Below are 18420 nucleotides of genomic sequence, written 5' to 3'. Positions count from 1 at the left end.
CCTGCCTCGGCCTCTCAAAGTGCTGGGATTACAGGCATAAGCCACCGCGCCCGGCCAACCATCCAGAATTTTTTAAGTCATACTATGAGCCAGATACCAAAAAAGACTTGCAGCAGATCCCCCAGTTGCAGAGATGGTGAGACTAACATTGAGGTGGAGTACCGTTCCCATAAGGCGAACACACCAATGTCACCACTGACTTGGGGGCAAGCGGGGAGGGAGACTTTCACAAATAGTGGAGGACGATCCGAAGAAAGCAGGACAGCCTGTTATGGTAATCATGATGACGGTTATCACGGTTACAGTGAGTATTTCTGGAGTTGGGATAGAAGTAAAAGTTTCACACATTGGGCATATATTGTTTTCTTCCTTTAACGACCTCTGGCCTTAGTGTTTTCTGTAATAATTTGGGAAATCAAGTAACAATGCTTTCTCCATCAAAACCTGAATACCCATAAAGAATGGTCCCCTAAGTTAAGAACATTAATCTGGAGAGATTGTGTTGTGATAGAGGCTGAGGTGAGGTGCAACAATTCCTATGGAATTATTGATTATTGGTCCCCTAAGGGGATACTTAGCATTGATTGCACCCATCAGTCCTCTTATAGTAACAAAGAATTCAGATGGCAGATAAAGAACCACAGTTACTTAGAATTTATACATACTGAGATCAACAACTCTATTGTCTGGAGAGATGGGGAACTAGCAGGACAACGACCAAAAACAGTACCGCCGATGATTAAGAGCTGAATAAAAAGAACCTTGAAAAATACAACCCAAAAACCAGTAAAAGTCTGGGAAGGAAAATACAGAGAATCAGGCCCTAATTCTTACACATCAGAAGTTTACAAGAGTAGAAGCTCTCTAGATTCAGAGCTGTGTTAACCACCCCGCTTCATATCTTTTGGTGGTAGGAGAGTTATAGATTAGCCCTGGTAACTCTAAAAAATCTGAGACTGAACATAATCGGAACAGAATAAAACAGCATCTGGAAAGGCCTTTAGGCAGTAAGCAAGGAGGAGGGACTCAGAAGACCCTCGCCCCTTTTCATCAGGATGCAGTTACGGAAGAATGACCTCTGCCCTACTTCCCAAAAGATTTCTGGGTCCCGACTCCTTAAGGAAGAAATGTAAGAGTAGGAAGTCGGGCTCCGAGGTGCTTGAGGGAGCTGCTGATGGACTGGCAGCCCGAAAAGCTGGATGAAACCACTTGGAGGATCTATGATTGCTGTTGTGATGATGTTATTGATCTATTTTCTCTTTGTGTAGTTTGCATGTGCAAATCCAGAATCCTCCAAAAAATGGTTCACCAAGATAGAGCTGTGCTTGCCTACCTAGCTTCGTTGAAACAAAGAAGGGGGAAGATGTTGAGAAGCATTAAGTTGACCCTGCCCCCATGGCTCCTCTGTGCAGGATACCTTTTAGTTTGTAATTAGTGGTGGGCAGGTAACAGCTGCCTACTTGGGATATTCTTGAGTTATGAGTAAATGTAGAGCACCTGTGTATTAAGAATCACCTGTCTAAGAGCAAACACGTGGATGAGAATCTGCTCGGGGCCTTCTCCCTGGAGAGCTGTCAGCCCCAGAGGCTCTCAGACTGTTGGTCCCCCGGATGGATCCACCCTGTTGTGCTATCTGGGTGTCTGCCTCTCAAATACCTTCAGTGTCGCCTGGGTGGGGGGTCTCCTGGCTCAGATGGTACTCGGCAACCATGCTCACTCCAATCCCCTAGAGCTTAGAGGGAAACCCCTCAGGCTCTCAATAAATATTTGTTGAATCAGCAAATAAAGGTTGGTATGTTGTGAAGCAAAAGACATCACTTCTCCTTCAAGATGGGTGAGGTCAGGCCACATTCAATGTGTCCAGCGTGTACACTGCACCTTGCACCCAAGCTGGGATTTGGCTACTTCCTGGACCAGGACATGCTGTGCTGAGCCAGAAGTGACATCAACTGGGCAAGCAGCTGCCATAAACAGTGGTGGCCAGGCTGCTCTGTAGGGGCATAGTGGCAATGCCCCACTATGCCTCCCTCGGACCTTTCACTGCCTTTGTGGTGGGCACCTCTCTCCTTCCTAATCAGGTTAGTCAGGATCAGCGAACTCAAGTTCATGGGTCACCACAGTCTCTCCAAAATGAGTGTCACCTAAATCATGGATGCTGACGTTCAAAACACACTGGGGCATAAGGGACAGCTGTGCCCACGATGTGGAGCAGCATGACTGACACTGGACCCTGTACAGAAACCGAGGCGGGAAGCCCCTGCCTCAGAGGGGACAGTGGTCCACTCAGTCCCCCCGCCCAGAACATCTCCCTTACTTCCACTATCCAGTTCTCCGGAACGCAGGATCCGCCGCCTCCTTAAAGCCTCCTCCTACTCCCAGCCATGTGGCCTCTGCTCTGAGACTCCCGCAGAGCTCGACGTCCTCCGCTGTCTCACTGCCCGGCCCCCGCACGGCCTCCAACTGCAACATAACTGCTTCCCTCCGCGGATCTGTCTCCCAGCAAGCTGTGCAGCCCTGAGTGTCGAAGAATACGTTCTTCCAGATGTTTTGTTTACCACCTCCCAGCTCCCAGAATAGTGTTTGGTGCAGAGTATATACTCAACAGTGGGAAACTACAAACCGAGAGTGGAGATCATTCCAATTTAGAGTCTCAGAGAAATTCACAAGCATAGCTCACCTTTTCCTTCCAGCAGGAGACAAGGACGGAATTTTCAGAATTGTTGACCTCAGGCAACTTGCCCTCTTTCATCCTCCGTGTCCCCCACTCCATGCTAAGCATCGTTCCTTTCTCAGAGTGGGCCCTGTGGTTCCCATCCACTTCTGCTTTCCCTGCCAGGGCCTGGCCTAGGGTGAGGCACACCCGCAGGGTGCCGATGTGAGAAGGCGCCCTCCTGCCCCAACTCCTGCGCGTCCTCCAGTTCTTGGAGCGCGCGTCTCTTCTGGGAGGTCTCCTAGACTGGGCTCCCCCAGAGCTGTGCTCCCTCTCATGAACACACTCCCCACACCGTAACTGCTCACCTGACGCCTTTCCTCTCTGCTGGGCTGCAGTGGAGCTGAGGGCCGAGTCTGCTCTGCTCACGGCTGCATCCCCGGCACTATGAGCACCTTTTCTATCCGAGATCAGCAATCATCTTGCATAAAGACCCACAGAATTTCACTCAGTAGTTCTCTGGGCTATTTGGATGCATCATGCTAAAAGTTCAAACTATCTAATGAATCAAGGAATTTTAATACTACTAAGAATCATTAGCCTGGACGACACGGCAAGACCTCATCTCTATTAAAAAAAAGAAAATAGCCATGAGTGGTGACTTACACCTGCAGACCCGGCTACTCAGGAGGCTGAAGTGAGAGGATCCTCTGAGCCCAGGAGGTCAAGGCTGCAGTGACCTGTGATCAAGCCACCACACTGAGCCTGGGTGACAGAGTCTTCTAAAAAAAGAACTGGTTTCGTTTCTAACCCACACAAGGAAAAGGTGTGATAGAAATCTCAGCTGAATCATATTAGCATTATCTAAAAAATGATGAATACAGAGAAATACAAATAATTTCTCAAATGCGTGGGAAGCAGCGGCCACAGTTCCCATTCAACAGCAGCACACGCATGGACTTTTTAAATTCTGCAGCATGCATATCGCATCACTCCTTAAAGCTGGGTTTGTACTTTCTAAGCATTTCTTTCATTTCCAAGCTCTGCACTTTTTCTAAACCCAACCATAAAAACCTAATTTAAGTCCAGGGAAAAAAAATAAATGAGCTTATTGATCTAATGTCCTTTTTCCCCTTTAAATATTCTATTCCCTTGCTTACTTCTACCATATAAGAATTTTCTCTCCTGCTTTCACTACTATCATTCTATATGTGACACTTAAGATTTATTCCAGGGCCAGGCACAGTGTCTCATGCCTGTAATCCAAGCACTTTGGGACACCGAGACAGACAGATCACCTGGGGTCAGGAGTTCAAGAGCAGCCTGGCCAACATGGCAAAAACCCATCTCTACTAAAAATACAAAAATTAGCCAGGCATAGTGGCAGGTGCCTGTAATCCCAGCTACTCTGGAGGCTGAGGCAGGAGAATTGCTTAAGCCCGGGAGGTGGAGGTTGCAGTGAGCTGAGATTGTGCCACTGCACTCCAACCAGGACAGCAACAGAGCAAGTCTCAAAAAAAATATCAGTTTCTTCCACTAACATTTCTAGCTTCTCCCAGAAATATACTCAGGTCTACCTGCTGCACACAGCTTTATTTCTTTGAGAATAATACGCTAATATTTGTAGCTGCATTCTGGGGGAATGGGGGTATTCCCGGCACTGATCTGTGCACAAGCATCTAACTTCCACCTGCTCCTCGCCGCTGCTACAAGATGACTCACAGCTCCACTGCTGTAAACGGCCCAGTGGTTGACGCTCTACTCGAAAGTGTTCATCAGTTTTCATCGCTGGTTTCACAACTGGTAACTGTAAATCCCTCTGCTCTTCCTCCACAGCATCTACCATCAGGGACCAGGGCTGCCCACGGTGGGCTCCTCCTACCTCTCCCTGCTGCGAGGCGTTTTCCCACTCTTCACCCTGGAAGATCTTCATCTCCCCTGCGCCTTCTCAGCTCCCCCCAGGGCAGGCCTTCGCACTTCATTATCGCCCAGAAGCATCCCCAGGTGGATGTCTCCACCTCACCCCTGCAGCCTCGTGGCCTCCAGGTCCCTGGCTCTCCTACTTCACCTTCCTCTAATCTGCTACAACAGCTAGACTCTGGGCCTGAGGCCACCCAACTGGCTCTGGCTACCCATCCACACCAGCAACCACTCCATCTGCGGTGCCAGGAGCCCCCACGCCTGCCTGTCCCTCCCTGCCTTCACCCCATGCAGCCGCCCATCTGCCTTCTTCTCTCTCATCCCCGGCTCTGAGTGCCCGAGAACACACACAGCTACGGGTTGGTTCCGCTACAAATCTTCAGCGTGCGGTCCAGCAGGGCCCTCACCCCTGCTCGGCAACCCTCCCTTCCATGTCCCTCCCACTGCCCCCATCCTCCTCTGTCCATTGGCAAGACACGATCTTTTCCCATTTTAGAGTCCATTAGGCATTAATTTGCCACCTTCCTTCCCACCTACCTCAAAGCTTTCTGTGCCTGCACCCATTGTCACCTCCACCCCTGCCTCGAAGGAAGAGTGGCTCCCCCCCTTGGACGGCTTACACATCCACCCATCCTCCAGGTCACACCACCTGCCACCTGCTCAGGGCCTGGCTCCTGTGCCCCACTCCCTCCTCCACCTTCACCCTCTTCCCCTCCACTGGGACTTCACCCTCAGGAGGGAGGTGTGCTCAGGCCCCTCCTGTTCAGTGCACGTCTTTGCCCTGAACCCCTCAAGCCGCAACCCCAGGTCTCCTGCATCACCCCACTCTCTCCCCTCACAGCTACGTGGTCCCGACACTCCAATGTCTGCTTTCTTACCTCCCACTCAAGCCCACCCACAGGACCTGGCTTCCATCTCAAAGAGCCCGTGGCCACCTGCTAAGTGCAGTCAGAGAGGACGTTCTAGGTCTCATCTCGCCGGCCTCGGCCATGGTGTTCGCTGGAAGCCGATCTGGCCGAGGCTTCCAGGCTGTGCCCTCCCGGGCTGCTCTGCCACCCCAGGCGCCCACCCCCACACCCTGCCTCCATTCCGGAGTCAGCAGCTCCTCTGCCCACTCCTCCGTGGCTTCCCTTTCTCCCAGCCCAAACTCTGCTCCCAAGAACTCCACCCCCAGCTGGTTCCCGGATCCAGGACAGGGAACAGGAAGAGTGCCAGGAGTCCATGTCACAGAAAACAAGGCAAAAAGAATTCAAAAAAATCACATCTTGGCAAAGGCAAGATCAAGTGCCAAGTGGTCAGACGAGGCACCAACGGGCAGGACACATGGAGGTGGAAACCCGGTCCAGCATCAGGGCCACAAGGGCACGAACCTGAGGCTGAAGAGCTGCTGAGGAAAACAAAGCTCCCCTTATAGGATACCCAAAGCCTTGCCTGTGGGCAGAATAGGGGCATAAAAGCAACTGAGTAGAGAAGGGTTCTTGTTTTAAATGATTTGACCTTTCTGCCTTCTTGTGAAAAATCTGACCACAACGGCCCCACATTCTCACAAGATGACCAGCGGCTGATGCACCCGACCTGGCTTCTCCATGGGGCCTCATCCACACATACAGCTCCACCAGCCACCGAGTTAACACATCCCCAGTCTAAACGTCCAGCTTCCAGCTCCGTCTGCAGCCCAGGCCTCGGGGGTCCCACAGGCATGCGTTAGTTGATTCTTCAACTTGCTGTCGACGCCTGCTCCTCTGCAGGACTCCCCACCTCAGAAAAGGACCCTTGTTGGTGCAGCTGCTCTGGTGTAATACTGGAGGAATGCTAACTCTTCCAATCCATGAACATGGATGTCTTCCTTTTCAAGTTCTTTCATCAGTGTTTTATAGTTTTCAGTGTAGTGAGCTTTCACTTGCTTGGTTAAATTTATTCCTAAGTATTTTACTCTTTTTAGTGCTTTGGTAAATGGGATTGTTCTCCTAATTTCTTTTCCAGATAGCTCATTGGAATTATGTGGGAACACAACTGATTTCCATATGTTGGTTTAGTGTCCTGCAACATTACTGAATTCTTTTATTCTAACAGGTTTTTGGTGCAGTCTCAGGTTTTCTATACATAAAATCATATCTGCAAACAGATTGTTTGACTTCTTGCTTTCCAATGCGAACGCCTTTGTTTCTTTTTCTTGTCTGATTCCCCTTGCTAGGACTTCCAGCCAGTAAGGCACCTTTTCCTTGTTCCTAACCTTAGAGGAAATGCTTTCAGCTTTTTACCATTGAGTGTGATGTTAGCTGCAGGCTTGTCTAAATTGGCTTTTATTATGTTGAGATACATTCTTTCTATACTAATGTCTGAGAGCTTTGATGGTGACAGGATGTTGAATTTTGTCCAGTGCCTTTTCTGCATCTATTGAGATGATCGTATGATTTCTTTCATTCTGTTAATAAAATGTAAAGTTAGGAGGTATAAAGTTAGGTTGTTTGAGATCTTTCTTTTTCCTTAATATAAGCATTTTTTTTTTTTGAGGCAGAGTTTTGCTGGCTGGAGTGCAATGGTGCAATCTTGGCTCACTGCAACCTCCACCTCCCCAGTTCTAGCGAGTCTCCTGCCTCAGCCTCCTGAACAGCTGGGATTACAGGCGACCGCCACCACACTCAGCTAATTTTTTGTATTTTTAGTAGAGACAGGTTTCACCATGTTGGCCAGGCTGGTCTTGAACTCCTGACCTCAGGTGATCCACCTACCTCAGTCTCCCAAAGTGCTGGGATTATAGACATGAGCCACCACGCCTGGCCATTATGGGCATTTTTCTTTATAAAATTCACTCTTAGAACTGTTCTTGCTGACTCCCATAAGTTCTAGGATGTATTTCCATTTTTGTTGGTCTCAAGATACTTTATTTCCCTTTTGATTTCTTCCTTGACCCAATGGTTGTTCAGGAGCGCACTGTGAAATTTCCACATATTTGTGAATTTTCCAGTTATCCTCCTATTACTGATTTCTAGTTTTGTATCATTATGGTCAGAAAAAATACTTGACATGATTTCAGTCTCACATTTGCTAAGACTTGGTTTGTGGCCTAACGGAGAAAGCTGTGTACATGAGAAGAATGTGTACTCTGCTGCTGGTGGGCAGAATGTTCGGAAGTCTGTTAAGCCCATTGAGTTTCTATTGTTATTCAAGTCCACGGTTTCCTTATTGACTTTCTGTCTGGATGATGTATTCGTTGTTGAAAGTGGGGTACTGAAGTCGCCTCCTATTATTGTATTGCTGTCTACCTCTCCCTTCAGTTCTGGTTATTAATACTGGCATATTATGTATTTAGGTGCTCCAGTGATGGTTGCATATATATTTATAATTGTTGTATATTCTTGATGGACTGACCCTTTTAACATAATGCAGTGACCTTCTTTTTCTCTTACTCCAGCTTTTCACATGAGGTCCATTTTGTCTGATTTAAGTACAGCTGCCCTGTTCTCTTCTGGTTTCCACTTGCATGGGATATTTTTGCCATCCCTTCACTTTCAGCCTGAATGTGGTTAAAGCTCAAGGCCAACTCAGATGATCTTCACGGCCACCTGGCTCAGCACCCATCTCTCACCTCTCACCCTCAATCCATCATCATGATGACTGCTGTGAGCTTTCCTTCACGCCAGTGGGACCCAGGGGCTGCAAGACAGCAAGCCCCTTGCCTGGTCTGTAAGGTACTCATGGGACCTGCCGCTTCCCTCCCAGTAGTGCTGAATTTCCTGTGATGACAGTGGCTTGCTTCCTCAACATGCTCTGTCTGCTTGTGCCTCATCGACTGTCACAGTCATAATCACAAACCCCATTTCATGCTTACTATGCATCGAGTGTTACGCTAAGCACTGTACAAATATTAGGACCCTTGGAAATAGGTATTATTATTACTTCCAGTTTTCCAGATGACAAAGTATGCATCGAGAAGTTGGAAATGTCCCGGAGATAACAAAGACACGGACGGTGGAGAGATTTTGCTCCACGTCGGACCCCCAATCCCATGCAAGAAGCCATTACACACACCAGCTCCTTCCCACATGCCCTTCTGTCCCATGGAATTCAGTTCCCCCCATCTCTGCCAAGACTCAATCCAAACACCAGCTCCCACAGGCCTGGCTCCACCAGACCAACTGCAGCTCCTCTGCACACTCCTCCGTGGCTTCCCTTTCTCCCTCCCCAAACTCTACGCCCAAGAACTCCACCCCCAGCTGGTTCCTGGATCCAGGACAGGGAACAGGCAGAGGGCCAGGAGTCCATGTGCCAGAACACGAACAACTGCAGCATTCTAGCAACTTGAATGGCTGGCCCAATCAGCAGGGGTTTCTTTTTTTTTTTTAATTGCAGTTTAGGTTTTGGGGTATATGTGAAGAACATGCAAGATTGTTGCATAAGTACACACATGATAGTGTGGTTTGCTGCCTTTCTTCCCCTCACCTGTATCTGTCATTTCTCCCCATGCTATCTCTTCCCACCTCCCCACCCCCCTGTCCCTCAACTAACAAGGAACGTAAAGGACCTCTTCAAGGAGAACTACAAGCCACTGCTCAATGAAATAAGAGAGGACACAAACAGATGGAGAAACATTCCATGTTCATGGTTAGGAAGAATCAACATCATGAAAATGGCCATACTGTCCAAAGTAATTTACAAATTCAACGCTATTCCCATCAAGCTACCAATGACCTTCTTCACAGAACTGGAAAAAAACACCTTAAACTTCATATGGAACCAAAAGAGAGCCCACATAGCCAAGTCAATTTTAAGCAAAAAGAACAAAGCTGGAGGCATCACACTACCGGACTTCAAACTATACTACAAGGCTACAGTAATCAAAACAGCATGGTACTGGTACCAAAACAGAGATATAGACCAATGGAACAGAACAGAGGCCTCTGAGGAAACACAACACATCTACAACCATCTGATCTTTGACAAACCTGACAAAAACAAGCAATGGGGAAAGGATTCCCTGTTTAATAAATGGTGGGAAAACTGGCTAGCCATGTGCAGAAAGCAGAAACTGGACCCCTTCCTGACACCTTACACTAAAATTAACTCCAGATTGGGCAGCAGGGGTTTCATGGGAGCAAGACTCTTTTTTGCAAGGCTATATTCTCTACCTCTACCACATGGCAGATGTTCCATGGTTTGTTGAATCAATAAATTAATGAGACAGGTTAAAAGTAAGTATGGTACCAAGATTGAGAAAATACCATCCACTTGAAGAATTAAAATTAAGAGTTTGTGGTGAATTATTTTAGACCTTGCAGGTCCAGGCAGAAAACTCTCATAGAAGAGAAGAAACACAAGCGGCCACCCCCCGCCATCCTGCAGGTGAGAGTCTCCTTACTTCCGGACACCTCCTAGAGGGAAGACTTTTTCTCCAATCGTGTCCAGCACGATATCCCAGTCAGACAGACTAAATTTGGGTATAATAATTTTTGCAGGTGGAATAAATAATCTTCCATTTGTAAAAACACTGTAAGAATAAAAAGAAAAGCATCCATTAATACATTAAGTTTAAGGGAAAAACACTGAAAACTCAAAGTATATATATATATATATATATATATATATATATATATATATATATACACACACATATATATATAATAAATCCTCCATATATATAAATATATATAAATACATATATACACACACAGAGGATGCACTAAGCAGCCTCCAATACTGCATACCATACCCTATAGAGGACCTTATCAAGCCACACAGAATGTCACAGAGCCTGGTGATGTAGACAGATATATATATATATATATACACACACACACACATATATCATGGTTTCGTAGACAAAAACCATAACCCACAACAGTGGGCTACAGAAAGAGCATGGTGAAGGTGCCTTAAGGTTAATGGTGGCTGTGAAACAGGGAAAGTCCCCTGTCCCCCTCAGAGTGCGTGCGATGGGGTGTGGCTCGATTCTTCAGTGCCCCGCTGCTCAAACCTCCAGGAGGGCATATAGACGGGCAGGCTGTGAGGCTGTGAGGCTCCAGCTCCACAGTTGTGACATTCTGTGCAGCTTGATAAAATCTGGGCGTTTCATAAAGTCTAAAATGCCCAGATGAACAGGACATGACTCCACTGTTTAAAAACACATCCCCCACGACTGTGACAGGTAAAATGAAAGAAAATTGTGTCCATTTGGAAAACGGGCAGATAATTTCGCCTTAAAGAATGTAGCTGTTTTCCCTTTCCCTGGAGCCAAGATCATCTCTCAAAGAAAATCATATGCATTCCTTTGAAAAATTAACAGAAACCACTTATTTCACTCCTGAGTTTTAGCGCAGCTTTGATGTAACCTTGGGAGGGGGGCCGTTTATTATTCCTGTGTGTTAAAGGAAAGGAAGTACTTAGAAGATTTTCGAAACCCAATACCAAGTTAGAAGTGTTCATGAGACTAAGCCATAATCAGACACTGGCAGTAGTTTCAAACTCTTGTAATTCACATTAAAATAACGTAAAATACAAGGTGTATTGTTTAAATCTAAAAATAATAAATGTTATCATTGATATCTTGTAACAATACAGAAGCTCAACTTTGCGATTCTGGTTAATTTTTTACATTATAATTTACTGTTACTGCCATTTTGCTCTTTTTCCTTAAATTCAAATAACTTAGAATTTGAGAAATATCTCACTTTAAGGTAAATATAAATATTAATTTAATATGTTTGTCACAATACAGAGAATCCATTTTCTCTGCTAAGGTTTTGTGGCAAAAGAGCCTTCCAATCCACCCAGAGTCCAACTTCTTCCGCAGTTAAGATGCCACCCACAAGAAGTCATAAACAGAAATGTTCTCTGCAAGTTACAGCATCGCTTATCAGTGTGCTATTACAATTACAATAAAGGTTTGCTACAATGTTTTCAACTACTGGTTTTCTTACTTGGTTTAGGCTGAAAGTTTTTCTAAATGTAGATTACTAAAAGGAATAAAAGTAACAAATGTTTAAACAAGGTCTTGTTATATTTTTGTCTCAATTTTTAAGAAATTTAATGTACAGTTTTATTCTGAGTATTGAGAAAGAGGCAACCAACCCACTGCTGATGCAGTTGGAAATCCACACAGTCTTCTTGAAGGACACTTTGGCAAAATAGATCAATGTAATATAAGGGATCGATAATCACTGACCCAGTCATCCCATGCCACGAAATTCACCCCACAGAAAAGTGGACAAAGACTTACAGGTGATGATATTTCTCATGGAATTATGTATGAAGCCAAAAATATAAAATGTCTAAGTATAGATGACTGCTTAAATGATGCCACAGTCATACCATAAACTATACAGCCATTAAAAATTATTTATGCAGAATTTATATCTACAGGGGGAAAAGGGTCAAATATAATTAATGTTGTAGACAAAACCCACAACAGCGGGCTACAGAAAGAGCCTGAGGAGTGAAGGTGCCTTAAGGTTAACAGCGGTTGTCAAACAGGAAAAGTTCCCTTGTCCCCATCACAGGGCGTGCGAGGGCCATGTGGCTCGCTTCTTCGGTGCCTGGCTGCTCAACCTCTAGTGGGGCATCAGACGGGCAGGTTGTGGGGCCCGACCCCACAGCAGTGTGTAGGCGTAAATGTTTATAGCTCCTGAAGCCCTAGTGGGTGTGTGTGGCAGGGTGCTCTTTTCGTTTAGCCGTCCGTAGGTGGCTTGGGTTAATCTGCTCAATTAGACCCCTGCCTTCTCAAAAGGACAGAGGAAGGGATCCTCTCCTGAATCAAGGTGTTAGAATCCACTGTGTCCCCAGGGACTGCTTTCCTCTCGTGTATGTTCCCTGCCACTGTGTCTGACTTGCCTAAGTTCTCTGCTTCCCTCCACCTGGCACTCATTTAGCCAAGGGCACCGTCAGCTGTTAGGCTGGCCACCTCCTTCTTTGTGGATCACAGACTCCACAAATGTAAGATGTATTTGGATGCAGAACCCTGAAAGATAGAAATAGATCCACGCCACTCCCCAAGATTCCCAAACATCATTTAAAACCAGAGGGGCTTGAAAGGTACTGCCAGATATTTCTAGTCCGTGACACACTCCCAATCCAGCCTCTAAAAAGCCAAATGGAAACATATCCACTGATCGAAGATCTGAGACTGATCAAAAAATTGTCAAACCGAGGTTTTTCTTGGTGCCCGACACTAACACTATCCTGGCTGTGATCACTTCTGACACCCAGTATTTCACGGTCATCGATGAGTGCCCTGTCTTTTTTAGAATTCGCTGTCATGAAAATTCCTCGTGCTTATCACCTTCACCTGGGAAGTTAAACCATATTCCCGGACCATTGTGCCCCAAGGATCTACTGAGGCCCCCACCTAATTCTCACACACTGTAAGTGCAAATCTGAAGGAAGTAAAATTCCCAGGAAACTCAACTGTAATCCAATTTGTGGATGATCTCCTCCTACGTTCTGAAAGTTACAACAGCTCCCTTCTGTGCGCTGAATGCCTCCTTAGGGCATTAGCAAAACGGGCCATGGAGTGGCTAGACACCAAGTTCAATTATCCTCTCTGTGTGTCTGGTATCTGGGCTATGATATCTTGGTCACAAACAAACAAACAAACAAAAAAGACCAAGTTTCTAATCCTCAACATTTTCGTTTCCTGGAAGCAAAAGGACAATTGGGGGGGGCGTGGGGTCTTGTGGGATGCTGGAGGATGTGGACACCCAATTTCTCTCCAATTGCCTCCTCTTTTTAGGCCATGATGAGGGAGTCATCCCTGGACCCAGCAGTAAGGAACCCCCCATCTAAAGACATTTTTGAGAACCTGAAGGGCTCTCTAGTTTCACCCCACCTCGAACTTCCCAATTCCTTCCTGCCTTTGTCCTTCCTTGTTAATGAAGGAGAGGATCATGTCCTGGAGTCTCATTCCCAACACACGAAAAGGTGGGTTTTGAGCACTTCTGCCAAGCTCAGGAGTTGAGGCATATCCCCTGCCAGTGAGCCAGGGCTGCAATCACCAGTCTTGTCCCAGCTGCCTCTCACTTGCAACTGGGTTACCTATTGGACACACGCATTCCTCATCCCATTCAGACCTTACAGACCCTCCTGCTTAATGAGAATACAGCATTTCTCTGTGGCCAAAATTCCCTCTTATGAAATCTACTGCTTTCCCCCCTCACATAACCATACTATACCATCAAAGCCTTAACCCTGCCACTTGCATCCATTAACCATGGATGGGACACCCATGTCACTAACATCAGATGATCATCTCATCATAGGTAAAATTCATCAGAAACCCCTCTGCCCTAAGCAGATCTCACTCTTTACGGCTCCTATCTCTGGAGGGAGGATGAGCTGTTCCAGGCTGGATATCCCATCACTGATCAGCACACACCTCTTGGCTATCGAGCTCTGCCATGTGTTAAGTCAGCCAAGGAGGCTGAATGAATCACTCTCACTCGGGCTTGCACGAAGACAGAAGGAATGAAGGCGAAATATCTACGCCGCCAGCCGCCATGCCTTTGGGGCAGTATGTGATGTTGGTGCCACGGAAAAGGGGGACTGAGGGCAGCAGCCAGTACCTGAGTCACACAGCAGAACTTCTGGAAGCGCTGTTATTACCCCAGCAAACTGCGGCATAAAGAAGTCAGATGAGACTTGGGGAAATAAATGGGCTAATAAGCCAAACTGGGACCTCTTCCCCCACTGCTTGAGAAACACACATGGTCTCCTGGCCTCGAGCCCATACCGCTGGCTCGCCCTTCAAGGCCCCGGACCCCTGGTGGGGTTATTCGCCCTCCGCTACGGTCTGAATTCCGTGTCCCCTCATCCCCCAGTTCACGTTGAAACCAAATCCGCAACGCAAAAGCGTTCAGAGGGGAGGCCTTTGAAAGGAGATTCGGTCATGAGGGGCTTAGGTTCACGACTGGGGTGAGTGCCCTTATACAAGAGGCCTCAGAGAGCTCGCCTGCCCCCTCTATCGGGGGGACACAACAAGAGGGCACCTCTGTGTAGCAGGGAGCATCCCCTGCCAGACGCCAAACCCGCTGGCGCCTCCATCTCAGCCTCCAGAACTGTGGGCCAAAAATGTCCGTTATTTATAAACTACCCAGTCCCACGTGTTTTGTTATGGCAACCTAAACAGACCCATCCCATGAAGGAAACAACTTCGTCAAGATGCCTCCCAAGGAAATAACACAGGAGCTCCACATGCCCCACCCAGGTCTATCGCCAGAGTCACTGTACATGGTTTACACCTGACTCAGCCCAGAAAGGTCCAAATGCAGCACATGCTGGACAAACAATGGCTTGAACCCTTTAGCTTTTATCTGGACCAAGCAGCTGCCCCTCACATCATCTGCCAGAAACATAGCCCTGGGAAAATTCTAAACATGAGCTGAGGAAGGGAAACAGCTTTCCCTGGCCCCCTCCTTCACTGACAAGCAGACTTTATCCAATTACCAGAGTCCCAGCAGCCAATACGTCCCCAACATGTCCCCACACTGATCTGCATGTTTTCTAAACAGTTAGAGGTTTTTCCGCTGCCAAAATGCCTCCACGATGTCAGTTGCCAACATTTTCCTGGAAGTAATCCATCCCACTTGGGGTATCCCCTCTATTATTTCTAATGAAAGATCACATTTTACTAGCAAAATTGCACAGTCAACTAAAAATACAACACATTAGTCGAAGACTCCACTGCCCTTACAGCCTCAGCCATCAGGCCCCTCAGGAAGAGCCCATGGTGTCCAAAGTTCAAGCTGGCTAAGCTGTCCGAAGAACCGGGCTTTCTATGACCAGGGGTGTCACCCATCCTTCTTTTGACTCCCAGATCCTAATCCCATCCTCCTCAGACACGGTCTCCCTTTGAAACCATTACAGGAAGACCATGAGAATGCCCCACGCCTCCTGGATAACGAGGGATTTCAATTTAACACAGTCTGACATCCTCAGACACTGTCGGAAGTTAATTAAATACACACAGTCCTACAATCAAGGCCACCTTTCCTCTCAAACTCCTTGATCAGCCTTTACACGATTTGCAGGTATGAGATCTGGTATTTTGGAAATGCCACCATCAGGAAACTAACCTTGAACCCACACAAGAAGGACATTGTGCTGTTTTGTTCATTGCGGTCCAATTACAAGGTGTTCAACCTTTGTCCATGTCTCATGGCTAAAATAACATATAAGGATGATTCAGACTGGAAAGCATCCAACCAGAGATCTCAAACCACAGTTGTACCGACAGCCTCCAGCAGCAGATGACAGCCAGAGGCAGACAACTGTCCCAACAACCGTGGAACCAGCAGGTGATGCCACGACACGGGTAGCTTCTCTCCAGATCATGGAACAAGAGCCCACAGATGCTCCTGCCTTTTCACACTCCCCAACAAACTAAATCTTCTACGATTCCTGCATCTTCCTCCCAATTGCATCAACTACTCTTCGCTCCCCAGAACCACATCCAGCCTTACACTGGACCCTCCCTGGTTCCCCCAGTCTCACTCTGCCTGCAAGCTCCCAGTGCGGTCACCACTCCCTCATTCTCTCGGCTTACCAGGCAGCCAATGAGACTGACAGGTGAATTCCTGGGTTTGCACTCACCGCCCCTTCCCTACTCAGTCCTGAAACTGGGAACCCCTTCATAGTGGCCTCATCTTACCCATAAATAAGGTCCTGACAGGAAGCATCCCATACACACCACCAGAGCAGTCCCCTTCTGAAGTGGCACAAACTGTAACTTCAAGGCCCCCGAGCCTGGGACTACGACACGGCCTCGTGAGCCCAGGAACGTGACCGTTCATGGGAAATCAGCCTAAAAGACTTGGCCTGTCTGTGGGACACAGAGAACCCTTCATGTCCCTGTGGCAAGACACTTTCTAGTCTCATGAAACAGGAGCTCAGCATGAGGGCCAAACTCCCTTTAGGCACCATCTTCCTTCAACACCCCGTGATGTCAATAGCACAGGAAATTATTTGGCAAAGAAACCAGGCAAATGGAATTGCGGGTTGAACATGACTAAAACACCCAATCACTGAGAAGAGAGTAGTCAACGGTTACTTTTGTCCCCCTGGGGACTACTCCCGGTTAGCCCTAAAAGCCTGTCACAGCCAGTACAGGCAATAACCAATAACCTTATGCTCATAAGGGTCATTATTGTGTATGATGTGGTCATAAAACTTAGAAAGTGCAACCAGCCAGTGGACTGGGTCCCGTCATGTGGCCTATGCCGACCTTGAAATGGCTAAATGTGACAAACTTCGCAAAGGAGACTCAGAAACACGAGTGCTGCTGCAGCTGCTGGTCCCGAGACTTGTGGACCAAGCGGTGGTGGACAGGGAGCCACCTTAAGTGTGACCTGCTGCCCAGAGCCCGCCTAGTAGGGTGCTCTGTTCCTCCCACAGCACCCTCGCCTGTGACGACAGATACACTACAAGGTTACAAATGGGATCAGAAAAGCCAGCCCCAGAGCTGGAAGATTCTGTCTCCAACTTAGGACAAGCTGCGGCATCATTAACCCCAGAAGTGTCAGCACTTTGTAAATGACTTCACAAAACAGACTAGCCTCAGACTACTGGCTGGAAACCAGGGAGGTGTTTGTGCAGAGTCAGTCCTCAGTACCACCTGTTTGTAGATGACACTCGAGAGGAAATTTGTCAAGAGACACTCACAGCAACGGCTCACACCCAAGACACGGCTGCCACAGCTTACACCCTCCAGAAAGACTGACTTGACTGTCCTTTAAATAATCTCCTCCACTTACTGGATGGTTGACAGAGCTCCTTGAGAGACTCAGTTTCTTATTTTTTTTTTTTAGAGACAGGGTCTCACTATGTTGCCCAGGATTGTCTCAAACTCCTAGGCTCCAGTGATCCTTCTGCCTAGGTCTCCAAAGTGCCAGGATTACAGGCATGAGCCACCGCGCCTGGCCTCTGGCTCCTTTGTATCCATCCCAGCGGTCATGCCTTCATCTCCCGATGCATACCACCCTTTCGTGGGCATCTCTCAGCTCCTCCTGAACACACAGCAGTTGGAAGCAACAGCTGGATCCTCCTCCTCAAGTCCCCTTATGACAGGCGGTGGTTGTTTTACAAGAAATACACCTGCTCTCCCTCACGAACAAGAAGAGGGGCTAAGTGTTGCAGAACTCTGGCCTATGACAACTCTGCCCCAACTCTGCCCCAAGACAACCAATTCTAGCCCGTGTCCAGCAGCAGCAGGCCACGGGCACACGATGACTCCAGCCCGACCACTAAACTCCCACCTGAAAAACCCAGGGCTGCCAGGAACACATACTGTTCGTCCCAGCCAACACCTGACATAGGCCCCTGACGGCTCTTTCTTAGAGCATTGACAAATATGTGTCTCTTGCAATGAGACGTGTTTCCCACACCTAAGACCCCTCCCTTGAACTGCAAGCCTCAGGCAGCACGGGAGCTGTCTCCCAGTCTCTGGCGGAGGACAGAATCCTAACTTCCAGAACTCCTAGTCAGGGCCAGAACCCAAGCTTCCAACTGAGCCTCGACCTCCAGATCAGCGACTTCCAACCCATGCACTCGCCACCAGCTCAAGCCCCAGGTGACCCCGTCGCGGGAGCCCCAGGTTCTGCCTCCAGCGTCCAGCTGCCGCAGAACGCAGCTCAACAAGCCACTCACCCCTCGCCGACCCTCCTGAGCCAGGAAGGGTCATGGCCCGCCTCTCTCTCCTGAGCATCTACGCCTCTGAAAGCCATCATAACTGTTGTTTATATGTTTTTATAGTTACAAGGACTCCAAGGAACATGACCAGAATTTTTCGTGGTAGGAAGGACCCTGCACTCAGATGGATATTTGGGTCCATCTAGTGGAACTTCCAACACACCGAGACAAAGCAT

At 47.7% G+C, this 18420-nt stretch overlaps 1 protein-coding gene across 1 annotated transcript in view; it reads right to left on the bottom strand.

Annotated features, from left to right (window-relative positions):
• The window catches only part of DCDC2C (doublecortin domain containing 2C), a 140101-nt gene that overhangs the window by 95868 nt on the left and 25813 nt on the right, over positions 1-18420 (bottom strand). The window contains 1 exon segment of the mRNA XM_074406589.1: positions 9930-10058. Within this exon segment, the coding sequence (XP_074262690.1) occupies positions 9930-10058 (129 nt within the window).

The sequence above is a fragment of the Saimiri boliviensis genome, chromosome 1 (genome assembly GCF_048565385.1).
Source record: "Saimiri boliviensis isolate mSaiBol1 chromosome 1, mSaiBol1.pri, whole genome shotgun sequence".
Classification (NCBI taxonomy): domain Eukaryota; kingdom Metazoa; phylum Chordata; class Mammalia; order Primates; family Cebidae; genus Saimiri; species Saimiri boliviensis.
This window is presented reverse-complemented; position numbering and strand designations above follow the sequence as displayed.